This window comes from Orcinus orca, chromosome 5, assembly GCF_937001465.1.
Source record: "Orcinus orca chromosome 5, mOrcOrc1.1, whole genome shotgun sequence".
Lineage (NCBI taxonomy): Eukaryota > Metazoa > Chordata > Mammalia > Artiodactyla > Delphinidae > Orcinus > Orcinus orca.
This window is the reverse complement of record NC_064563.1, coordinates 120081837-120095254: the sequence shown is the minus strand read 5'-3', so window position 1 is coordinate 120095254 and position 13418 is coordinate 120081837. Positions and strand designations below refer to the sequence as shown.

The following is a 13418-nucleotide window of genomic DNA, read 5'->3' as shown; positions in this document are numbered from 1 at the left end:
AATAGATTCATCTTCTGCTTAAAAACTCTAAAAAATAAAAACATGGAACATTATAGAATTCAATGCTAAAATTTTTTTGTTTTTAATTTTCCCCAAACCATGACTTACTCTTTTAATATTGGAATCCCTGTTTTATCCCAGGAAAAGGAAGCATTTGTAAAACCAATGGCATGATCTAGGAAGAAAAAATAAATACAAATGTATCTTCAAATCAATTGTCTTCAGCCTAGAAGTCAAATAAATATTGAATACAAAGAGGAACTGCTGACCTCCTATGTACTTTGTTTCTATACTTCGAGGATGAAAGTCCTCAGTATTGAGAAAGTCTTCCAAACGAACCAATGATATTCTTGTCTATCAAAATAAATGCAAACGAAATTTTTTGGGTTTCAAACACAAGTTAAACTGAAAAGCATTTATTGTGAATTACAGTATGATTAAAATTTTTTGATGTAAATTGAAGATATTGATAAAAATATTCAGCAAGCATAGTTTGCATTGTTTTAATGTTTATAAATGAGTCCATCCATAAAGAAAAAGAACAGTTTCAAGGATCAAAGATCAAAACAAATATCATATATGCAGGAAAGCATGAGAAGAAGAAAGCAAAATTCCTCCTTAACATTCTAATAAAGACATAATAACTGATTAATTAATAATTATACAAAAATTAGTTTTTAAAAGCAACTTCAGGACGATTGAATGAATTCTGCTTCTGAGCATAAATAAAATGATTGTTTTGGCAATAGTAACTTTTAGTTATAGTAAAATACCTGTAAAATGTTGATTTTATGATGTTCAATTGATGATGAACATAATGATGTTCATCAAAACATCATTTACTATATTTAGTATACTATACTAAATACATTTAGTATTACTATACTATAAAACATTTACTATAACTTTTAGTTATAGTAAAATACCTGTAAAATGTTGAATTTATGATGTTCAATTGATGTTCATAATGTTCAATTATGATAAATAGAATCATTTTTCCCCCTGAAACTGACTTGCATGAAACCTCTAGTATATTTTTATTCACTTTATGCTAGGAAATGTCTATTGTTAATGGATAAGATGTAATTGGGCTGTGGTTTCGTTTACCAAGTGTGTCATATCAGTATGCAGAGCTGGTTCTTTGTCTTTTTCTTCTCTTTTCTTTTTTTTTTTTTTAACAATTGTTCTCCTTATTTGTTTAGTGACAGTAGTAGCATACCACTAGGAGTTGGAAGACACTGCCATACCAGACCTTTAGCTAGATTCTAATTTCAAAAGCAAAACTAAACTGTTACTCTAAGAATGACATTTTTTTTAAGAGAAGTGTGCTGTGAAACAAGTGTTAAAAGCATCACAACAATAGTACTTCTATGCCCTCTGTTGGTCATTATTAGTAAAATAACATAAAAATGGTATTATGTAACAAAAATAGCTTAATTGGTATTTACTATAGAAGTATGTTACTCTTCGTTTAAATAATTTAAAAATTAAAAGGCAAAGTTCTTAGATCAAAGAGCCGGTTCCAATAAGCAAAGATTCACTTTGTTTATGAACCCAGACTTGAAAAGGATTTGATGGTGGAATGCCCAAACCTGATATCAAAAAAATTTAACTGAGAAAATCTCAGGGCAAAGGGATGAAGGAACTCAGTTCTTTGGATTCCTTGTGGTTTTAGCCACCTTCTACTCATTACAGCATCTAAAGAGCCTCTAGCAACTGGAGATTACAATAAAAGCAGGCTGAACCAGATACCTCATACAAGGTTTGTTGGCAGACTGATATTATCAATGCATTTTTCTCCCTGGTTTATTCATTTAGTATAGACGAAATGCTGCTGAACCCTGGGAAAATTCAGATCCAGCTCTGTGCAAAGCACCTAGTTAAAAATTTTTCAGCTGAAAACAGAAAATGAACCCTTTAATGGCATAGTGTCAAACACCAAATTTTAAAAAGCTAAATAAAAGAAACTAACACTTAGCAAAGAAAACAGTATCACATATTGAAAAGTCATTTTCAATTGACTTGAAAAGAAAGTCAATTGACTTTCTATTGAAAAGATGCGTAAAAGTCATTTTTATAGAAGAGAAGCACAGGCAAAGAAGACACGATTCCTTCCATTCTATAATGTTCTCTATTGCTCATTAAATCAGGGAGGTTAACTTTGAAAGCAGTGTAAAGCAACTACAAAAAGTGAAATTTAAAAAAAGACAAAGAAATGAAATATGCAAAACCATAGATTTCAGTAGAGAAATGATTCTCAGTTTAAGGATACTTTGTATGTACCTGGACCACAGCTGAGATCACCATTGGTAAATCAAACAGAGGAAGCCTCAAAATATTAAACAAAGACAGAGATGTGAACACTTTAGTGGCTGTTAAAATGTTGCCTTCGTCCAGTAAGAAATACACCCCAAATGTTGCCAGGGACACCTTAAAAATAGAGATATGTTATTATCTTCAATTATTCAATTATGAGTTAGAGACTCAAAATTAGGAAAGAAAACTTTAATAACCTTTATTGTTGCTGTTTACCAAAATTCAGTACTATTCAGTACTACTGCAGAAAGTTATGAAATCAATGTTTAGTACAGATCATACAATTGTGTATCTTAGATAACGACATCCTATGAACATGTGGTCTAGCTTCCTTCTTTGACATATCGTATTTTCACTAGAGTAATTATTCCCATTTAAAACATATAGTAGTTCATCTTTTTTCAAAGTGGAGAAGTTTTATGTAAATGTTTTCCAGTAACGTGTGCATACCTTCTGTCTCATATTCAATAATTATACTTTCTCTGTGTCTTAGTATTAACTGAGGAAGACATAAATAAATCATGACTGATAAGATTTATATTTACTCGCGTTAAGTTTCATTTAGAAAAGGCAGAAAAGTTCATTTATGCATGAGAATGTATTGACTATTTATCATGTACACAGGACTGTCTTAAACAAATGTTTCTTGGACATTTCTACTAAAGTATTCCAAATGTAAATATTACTTTTACTTTCATAGTACCCATATGTCTGTTTGAATAAAAAATAATAATATTTTAAATTAACAACAGGGGAGACATATAGAATGTTCCCTGACCCCATCACCACTGAGAGTGGTAACTTTGGTTAAAATTGATGCTTCAGGTATATGTAGTTTTCTTATCCTTTGGCTTTCAGCTGCTGCTTCATATTTTAAGGCAATTTATACTCTTTAAATAGCATGAGGTTCCCAATATTTGTATGAAGTGACAGAAGAAGAATGACCTCAGTTCATATCAATTCACCTACAAATACTAATTCTATAACTTTGAGGATGTTTCCAAACTATCAATATTTCCATTTCCTTTTGTGAAATGAGAAAAGTAATGCCTTATTATTTCAAGAATGAAATAAAGCAATGCATATAACTTGTCTGGTAAACAGTAGAAACACTCAATAAATGTTTAGATAACTTCCCTTCCCAACTCTATGTAGTGTGACTTTGGGTCTTGCTTAAAAGGGATTAATCATGAAAATCAAAAAACTTTAGAGCTGAAATGGAACTCTGAAATACAGGTTATATTTTTTAAGAATGAGGATGGCATATGTTCAATCCATAAGAAATTTACAAAGATGTAAAATCTTATTATATATAAAAAATACAGACCAATGAGAATGCACCAAAAACTTTTTCCCCTTCTTTAAAACTTTCATTCTCTTATCTCCATAGGTTAATGACTGCATACGTTTTAATTTAAATTCAGATAAAGAAGATTTCACTTTGGACACCTTAATTCCAGGTAATTTGAAGGTGAATCCACAATTCAAATTTGAAAATCAAAACAAGAAATAATACACACACTCACAAAGAATGGAACGCAAGTTAAAGTCAGCATAGAAAATACAGCAAGATACCCAGCTGATTCTTGAACTTCCAATTCCTGTTCTCGAATTTCAATAATCTTCTTTTTATAGGAGGGTTCCCATGCATAAAGTTTAAGGATCTGTGAAGAAGTCAGACAATGACTATTTGACAATCAATATCATAGAAGGAATAAAAGCATGCACACATACAAATACACACACTATAACACATACACACACTCACATAATTGTGTAGGTAAAAAAAACAGATGTTACCTATAAAGTAAAGAAAATTTCTCCTGTTTTCAACTGAGTCAAAACACTTCCTTGAATTGTGTTTTTTTGGAGTGGGTCAGGGGAGGAAATCACCATTTCCCCGGGCTTATGTCTCTCTTACCCACCAGTAGCTTATTCTTGAGCCAGATTTTGGCAACATCCCAGTTCCTGGCATGAGCTCCATAGCAGTTTCTATCTAGCTTAATCCTGTCAATTTTCCTGCTGGTCCAACTCTCAGTTCTGTTCTCTTCCCATTTCTAAATATCTAAGCTTCTCTCCTTGGTCTCCCAATTTCTTGAAAACTGATGTCTTGGGACTTCAAGCCATTTTCTGAAAGGTTACTGGTGTTCTGAGATTGTAAACTATTTTCTGAGATGGAAAACATGCAGAAGCAGAATCATACAATGGCTCAGCACATATGTTTTAGAGTGAGATAGACCTACATTCAAATTCCAGCTCTATCTCTTTGTGATGATTAATTTTATGTGTTAATTTGGCTACGTTATGTTGCCCAGTTCTTTGATTAAACACCAGTCTAGATGTTGCTGTGAAGGTAATTTTTAGATCTGATTACCATTTAAATCATCAGACTAAATAAAGCAGATTACCCTCCATTAAATGGGTTGGCCTCATCCAATCAGTTGAAGACATTAAGAGAAAAAACTGAGGCTCCCTGAGAAGGAAGGAATTCTGCCTCCAGACTCAAGATGGCAACATCAACTCCTGCTGGAATTTCCAGGCTGCTCAACAGATTTCACACTTGCCAGCCCCCATAATCATAAGCCAATTCCTTAAAATAAATCTTTATCTATCTATCTATCTATCTATCTGTCATCTATCTATCTATCATCTATCTATCTATCTATCTATCTATCTATCTATCTATCTATCTATCTATCTATCTATATGTCTATCTGTCCTATTAGTCCTGGTTCTCCGGAGATCCCTAATAATCTCTCATCAGCTCTGTGAACTTAGACATGACCCTTACCTGCTCAGATACTTTGTTTCCTTATTTGTAAAATGAAGATGAGAAATCTTTTTCTTGAGGTTTATAAGAATTATATGAGGAAACAGATATAAAGTGATAGGCACAGTGCATGACACATAGAAAATGTTCAATAAATGCTAATATATTATCATTATCAAATAGAGGCTCTATGACACCTGTTTTCAGACTCCAAGGATGCAAACTGCTCACACCTTTAAACTATACTAATTGATTGCCACTTGGACCTCTACCAATATTCTAGTGTATTTACTACTGGGACTGCTATTTTAAATCTTGAACTTTGCTTAGATCTTGAGGAAATTTTCTTTTATTTTATCTACACTGTCCTAGTCCTACTGATAATACAAATTTCCTTTTATGAATATCAATACTTAAAACCTATGAACATACATCACTCTACTTTCTAATGGATGCAGGAGCTCTCAATTAACCCACCAAGAGGTGCAAGATGCATCTGGATCATATACTTTGGGGATGTGTGACCTTATTGAATAATCTGAGTTAAATTTCAGAGTTAGTTACTGCCATTCTAAAGTTCAGATGATTAAATGGATAACAGCCTCCTTTCAAGGTATCTTCAATCTGACAATCTTTCACTTCAGTAATTTATATTTTTGTAAAAATTCTACACAGCACAATACAGTATATCATTTATTGATTCTAAGGTGAATCAATGGGTACATATAATGGGTTTATTCTGTGTATATAATGATAGATGCACCAGACAGAGGGAATGTCCTATGCATTTTTAAATGTTAGAAGGAGGGCTTCCCTGGTGACGCAGTGGTTGAGAGTCCGCCTGCCGATGCAGAGGACACGGGTTCGTGACCCGGTCCGGGAAGATCCCACATGCCGCGGAGCAGCTGGGCCTGTGAGCCATGGCCGTTGAGCCTGCGCGTCCAGAGCCTGTGCTCCGCAGCGGGAGAGGCCATAACGGTGAGAGGCCACAACGTGAGAGGCCCGCGTACAGCAAAATAAATAAATAAATAAAATAAATGTTAGAAGGAAATTCCATGTGAACTCTGCAAATTTTGTGCTTTAGAAAAATCTGGTAAGCTATAATCAAGTGCAATAGGATTTGAAATTATATACAGGTCTCCAATTTACAATGATTCAGTTTAGAATTTTTCAACTCTAGGATGGTGCAAAAGCAAGGCTCATTCAATGGAAACTGCACCTCCAATTTTGGATTTTGATCTTTTCCCGGGTTAGTAATATGTGGTATACTACTCTGTCGTGATGCTGGGCAGCCACACAGTCCAGAGAGTAAACAACCAATACACTTGCAACCATTCTGTAACCATACTACCATTCTGTTTTTCACTTTCAGTACAGTATTCAATAAATTAATGAACTTTTCAACACCTTATTATAAAATAGGCTCTGTGTTAGATGATTTCGCCCAACTGTAGTCTAATGTAAGTGATCTGAGCATATTTAGGCTAGGCTAAGCTATGATATTCAGTATGTCAGGTGTATTAAATGCATTTTCGACTTAAGGATATTTTCAGCTTATGATGGGTTTATCAGGATATAGCTCCATTGTAAATTCAGGAAGATCTCTATTCAAATGTTAAAAAGGTTTCACTCATTTTATCACAGAGAAAATGTTAGTGGTGTGGAGTGGGGGTAGCTTTTCTAGGAAACAAATAATCTGTAACACACCTTTCATAGAATAGCATTTGTATGATCATTTCTATTCTGAGTAAAAGAACCCCGTATAAATCTGCCTTCTCATCACTTACTCTGTCTGTATAAATCTGCCTTCACACTGATGACAATGATATTGTCACTCTGCCCTGCTTCATCCCATCACTTCTACCCTTGAAACAAGTAATATTTTGTATCTTTTGGGATATTTGTGTTTAGTTGTTGGTTGAGAATCAAAAAAAAAAAAGCCTGCATTTTATTTGGCTTTATTTAAATGTTATTTCAACAATAAGAATTCCTATACATCTGAAATCTAAAATACTCCCTCAAAAATTATACTTATATCATTACTTTGATATTGAGAATGCTAAAAAATTCATTTATTGTTTAACTCATTGCTATATTCTAAATAGTTAAATTAAAGGTATGCTCTTTTTATATTACCTTAATTCCATGTAAGATTTCATTGAGCAGTTTTATCTGTTTGTCTTTGTTCTTCGTTTGGCTTTTCTAGGTAAGGAAAAGAAAATGAAAGTATATTTGACGAGAGTTGCTAATACTTTAATTGACATGACCATAGCTATTTTTAAAAATACAATGTATTTCCTCTATTTTGTATAATATTTTATATAAAACCATCTTATAATGTTCATGCAATATTATTCTGTTGATAATGTTAGAAAATAGTTATAAATAGACATTATAAACTTGAAAGTAGCCAGCAGTAGGATAAACACAAGGTGTACATTTTCCAAAAGAGTAGAAAATATAATAGTTATTTAGAATGGAATGATAAAATAATATCCATATTATATTAAAATGGGATAAAATTCCCCAAACTCTATCAATTATATATATATATATAAATAAAGGTTTCTATATTTTAAGTGTACTATCTTGAGTGTTATTAGTACTTTGGAAATTAGAGTGATTAAAATGTATATTTTCAAATACTGGTTTTTTGGCAAACATTATATAAGTATTATACATTTATTCAAATGCTTACTATTTATATTATTTTATACTTATTATTGTTTAGGTATTGCTTCTTAAGGGTTTCCTCCAATAATACTGTCACAATTATTTTATATATAATAATAAGTATTTGTATATCTAACAAAGTACACATTTACAAGTTAATATCCTTAATATTGTTTGTATGATTAAAGCATATTTTCTGTTTGGAATATTTGTATATAATATTGGAGTCTCTTTGGATGTCTTAGGGCTCTAGATTAAGGTCCTAAAAATGTAAGTCCAGGGCTTCCCTGGTGGCGCAGTGGTTGGGATTCCGCCTGCCAATGCAGGGGACACGGGTTCGTGCCCCGGTTCGGGAAGATCTCACATGCCGCGGAGCGGCTGGGCCCGTGAGCCATGGCCGTCGAGCCTGCGCGTCCAGAGCCTGTGCTCCGCAACGGGAGGGGCCACAACAGTGAGAGGCCCGTGTACCGCAAATAAATAAATAAGTCCATTCCTAAAAATTTGACTTACAATCATTTAAAATCCAGAATATTTTTTAAAAATTAGTTTAAAAGAATTCACTGAAAAACCTGTTATTCTAAATACTAGTGTGTTTAGTAATTCGTAATTATTTTATAATCATATGTTATTTTCTATTTCTCATCTTTAAAGCCTAATCTTTTTGGTAATTATTTGAAAACTTCAGAAAAATATAAAAGAAGGCATAAATTTTCAGCACCTAAATGTATTAAAGTAATAAGTACTATTGGACACATGTAACTTGAGGCAATCATATTCTTACCTTCAGCTTTTTCATTCTATTTGCAACTGAAGTATTCATTGGGATAACAAACACAAGGACTGCTACCCCTGCTAACACTGCTGGACCCAGCTCTTGCCAAAGGAATGATATGGCCATCAGGATTTGAAAAGGACCTGACCAAAGGAGATTGATGTTTGCAGTCAAGTCCATGAGCTGCTGGGCATCTGCTGACATCAAGTTAATAATTTCCCCAGTGGAAAACTTTTTTCTAGAAACATTAGATAAAAGCAGGGCCTGGAAAAAGAGAAGCAAAATACTCAGAGTTCTGTAGATCATGAGGGATCTTTACAGTCAAACAATGGTAACTTTTAACTAAAAATAAAAATTTGTAATATATTTAGACAAATATGCATGATTACTTATGCATCAGATCATATAATATCAAGAGCTATGTTTTTAGATGAAGAAAAAACAATTATTGATCAAACTACATAGTTTTAAAATTTACTATGTATTGGTAGAGAGTAACAGTTGGATTCCCAAGCAAATACATTCACCAAGGACCCTTTACAATTTGTGGAATTGAAAAACTGCAAAAGAAATCAATTCTAGATTTCTAGCACTGAGCTTCCTCTCTATTTACTGGCGTATAATGCTAAACCATCTAACTTTTATCAATACAAAGTACACAAGTGAATCAATGAATATCTAATGAATGCTAATTTTTCAATGATACAGTCCTAAATCTTAAAGAGATTATAATCTAATTGTGCAGTCCACTCCCCTCCTACACAAACGTCCTACACACAGGCTGATTATAACAATAGGTAAGAAGAGCCATGGGGATTCAGAGAGATAAGAGTATTGAAAAGGCTTCATGGACAAGTTGGAAATACATGTTTTCTTTTCTTCCAAAGCCTAATTCTCACTTTCCCTCTGTGTATGTTATTTAATATTATATTGAATTCAATATCCTTAAGGTTAATTACTGGTATCTTCTTACTAAGGTTGATATTAGAAATTCATTTATTTAATTTCCCACTCATTTAAAATTCCCAGTGAAAAGCATAAATAACTGTAAAAATAGTGGAAATTTATATTTAAACTGGAAAAGAGGCAAAAGTCCATTCATATGACAAAAGTTCTAAAGAATTTCCATCACATTGATTTAAAGAGAGACAGGATTGAGAACTGGATCTAACAAAAGTAAATGGTATACAGGAGGCACTCAAGATCTATTTATTCAATAAATGACTAATACAAAGCCAGAGGAAAAGCCCATCTGGAAAAAAAGTAGGCAGGGCCTTCAGTGGAACACTTCTAACATTCCCTAGCTTAAAGCCGAGGGGCTCAGTGCATGTGGGAGGTCATGGGGCTGCTGGAGGAGATGCACAGACCTGGGAGTTTCACAAAGTGTCAGGATCCCCCTAAGCCCTATGGCTACTGCAGTGTTGAATCCTTTACATTTCTGCTACTGACTTCTAAGGGGCACAGTGGTGCTGATGATAAAACAGAATAAATACTGCTCCCATAAGAGGAAAAAAGGAAAAAATACTAATCACAACAATAGTTAGGCTTCTATCCACACCTCCTCTAAATGTAGCTTTGTAAACTCCCTTAATAAGTTATTGAATATTTAAAGTGGCCAAGTAAAACAATGGAAATCCAAGAACAGTTATTCTCATTTCATGAAGACTATAGCATTTTTTAAGAGAGATCCATTGATCTCTAATAGCACCCACCCCCAACTTACTATTATAAACAAATATAAACTCTTTTCTCCCACTTTTCTAGAAGGAAAAGATAAACCACACTTAGTATTTATGAAAATACTAAAAGACTGAGTAATTCAAAATCATCAAATTATCCAAGGAACCAAATAAATACCCTCCTTTTGGAAAACACACAAAGCACAACTGTCACCGGCAAAACCCATTAACAATTCTAGTGGGAGGGAGGGAGACGCAAGAGGGAAGAGATATGGGAACATATGTATAACTGATTCACTTCGTTATAAAGCAGAAACTAACACACCATTGTAAAGCAATTATACCCCAATAAGGATGTTAAAAAAAAAAAAAAAACAATTCTAAGGGGACTGGGTAATACAATAAAGTCTAACCTTTTTTTTTCCCTTTCCCTGGGTGTTTAGTCTAGTCTCACTTGCTCCCAGGGGACAGTGTGCAGAGGCCTCGCACCCAGCCCTTCAGACCAGAGTTCCTCCTGAGAAAGGAAACGGCTGAGTCTACATGATAGTTATAAACAATTAAAGAGTTTCCTTCGGTGTCGGGGTGCAGTAGCCACGCATGACACTTAATCCAAGATGGCAGCAGCGGGCCGCGAGCAGAGATGTTGGGCCTGGCACCTTGATCAGGAGCCTGAGCAGCACAGCTGCAACCACCCAGCAAGAACCCCGCCCCCTCCCCTCCCCGCCAGCCTGTCGGGAGAGCCCTGTGCTGTAGAGCAGCGGTCCCCAAGGACTGGTTTCCTGGAAGAAAATTCTTCCACGGACTGGGGGTCCGGGGTGGAGGGGGATTGTGGACCCCTGCTCTAGAGCGAGCTCCCATCTCTCCGTTATCTGATCAGAGAATAAAGCTTTCCTTTGCTCCTAACCCAAACTTGGTTGGCTCGAAGGACACTGGACAGAAGGACCCTTGTTGGGGACCCACTCAGGAGGATCTGTAACACAACTATGTGACTCATCACTTTTTGAAACTTCATTCATTTCATTGATTGAATTATGCTCTAAGAAGACCCAGATAAACCAGATATGGCTTCCAACCTCAAAAACCCCTTTGATGGACTGGAAATATCTTTTTATCATTGAGCTCAATTCACTAATGGTTCATTTCATCTTATGATGATGAAATTTGTTTTACAATTTCACATTCTCCCTCGTGTATTTGTTCCTTTCTGGACTCATTGCCACGGCCCTGGTTCATATCTTTATTTCCTGAACTATTTTTCCTGACCATCCTAGCTGTAAGTCATAGACATCATAGAATTTAGAACTTGCTGGGCCCTAAACACTTCTATCCCAGTGATTCTCAAACAGTGGTTGCCGTACTTCTAATGAGTCATGGTGTTCGTAAAGGTGGATCCTCATAAATCTATGAGAATTCATTTCTCTTCAGTTCCTTTGGATGCAAAAAAAGTATGCCAGGATTTTCTTTCTCTCTCCTCCTTCTGACCGCACTTAAGTATATCTATTTTAAAGAATGGAAACAGAATTTTATCAGTTTTCTTTATATTATATACTTCCCACAATTAAGGAAAGAATAAACCTTTAAGCCACAAATGTAGACAGTCTAGACACGGTTATTCAACTTAAATTTAATTGAAATTAAAAATCTACTTCCTTACTCTTACTAGCCACGTTTCAGTTTCAAGGGTTCAACAGCCATTTATGACTAGTGGCTACGATACTGGGCAATGTGGATATAGAATATTTTAAAAAATCACAGAAACTCCTATTGGATGGTATTTGATGGAAGAATGCCCTCAGACTGCCCACATTAAGCCCAGGACTAACTGATGCTGCTTTTGAATCATATCTTGTTTCTTAGCCCTCAAGAATTCCCATGGAGGGCTTCCCTGGTGACGCAGTGGTGGAGAGTCCGCCTGCCGATGCAGTGGACACGGGTTCGCGCCCCGGTCCGGGAGGATCCCACATGCCGCGGAGCGGCTGGGCCCATTAGCCATGGCCGCTGAGCCTGCGCGTCCGAAGCCTGTGCTCCGCAACGGGAGAGGCCACAACAGTGAAAGGCCTGCATAATGCAAAAAAAAAAAAAAAGAATTCCCATGGAGCCTGCAACGGAGAGCTAAGGGGTAACAAAACCTGAGTTTTAAGACCCAAAGCCTCATGCAGTGATCAAGTGGAAGGAGGCCTGTGTTCTTCCCCACAAACCTTAAAAAATGATGTTCCCTGAACTTTACTCCAAAGTAGCAGCAGTCATGTGGATGGATACAGAACAAGAGCTTTCAAACACCTCCCTTCGTCACCAAGAAAAAGGTGTGAGACCAGCTTTAACCCAGTGTAACGACAAATCCCTGATGAAGGAGGGCCAATGTCAGATGAACATGGGTCATCTGGTGCCACTATGAGAGCCATTTAGGATCTTGAAGTTATCTAAATATGACAAAAATCAGAATCCTAAAATCTGTATAGGAGAAGGGAAATTTAGCAACCCCAGTTGGTCCCTCTGGAAAGCAGATATAGGATAAGAGACTCAGAAGAAAGACTGCCTTATATTTGTGCCACCTGCATGGGCTGTCCCAGAGCATCCTAGCACTACAGGTCACTACTAATATCTTCCGCTGTTTGTCTGATGGAGTTAGAATTAAATCTTAATCCCTACTGCAGGATCCACTGAACCAGCTTGATTGCTGTATTCCTTTGATCCTTGAGTGCCCTTTGTTATTAAACATTCTCTAAGGACCCATACAGTCTCACTCCTGTAGACTCTGTTCCCTCTTACATTATCTCCAGGGTCTTTTTGCCCTTATAATGGACTCACCCATAGCACTTGATTTTCCTTTTTATTTCGGACAGTTTGCTCCAATTTCTACCGCAATCTACTCTTTTATGCTTGTAAATGCACCCCAATCCTATACCTAAACTCCAATGCTTTAATCAATGAATGAAGTCCTGTTCCATATAGACCATATATCGAAAACAAATGTTAGCATTTAAACTGATTCCTAGACTCTTTGATCAATCTTTTCTCCATATTTGGATTCTGTAAATTCTCAGAATTTACAGCCGTTAAAATTACAACTGGGGCAGCCTCTCTGACCCTGTACCTGGGCTACGTTATACAGAGCTAGCTCTACTTCAAGTTCAGTATTTCCTGGCTCAATTGAGCTTGGGTCATTCCAGAGTCTCTAAAATCACTCTATGCCTCCATTTTGGCCTAA

The 13418-nt window shown here is 35.6% G+C and overlaps 1 protein-coding gene across 2 annotated transcripts in view; it reads right to left on the bottom strand.

Annotated features, from left to right (window-relative positions):
• The window catches only part of LOC105747738 (ATP-binding cassette sub-family C member 2-like), a 78089-nt gene that overhangs the window by 44342 nt on the left and 20329 nt on the right, over window positions 1–13418 (bottom strand). For both annotated transcript variants that reach the window (XM_049710551.1, XM_033406873.2), the window contains 6 exons: window positions 8541–8795; window positions 7223–7288; window positions 3843–3980; window positions 2284–2430; window positions 270–354; window positions 109–175 (listed from right to left, as the gene is read on the bottom strand). In XM_049710551.1, coding sequence (XP_049566508.1) covers window positions 109–175; window positions 270–354; window positions 2284–2430; window positions 3843–3980; window positions 7223–7288; window positions 8541–8795 — 758 coding nt within the window. The remainder of the gene's footprint in view (window positions 1–108; window positions 176–269; window positions 355–2283; window positions 2431–3842; window positions 3981–7222; window positions 7289–8540; window positions 8796–13418) is intronic.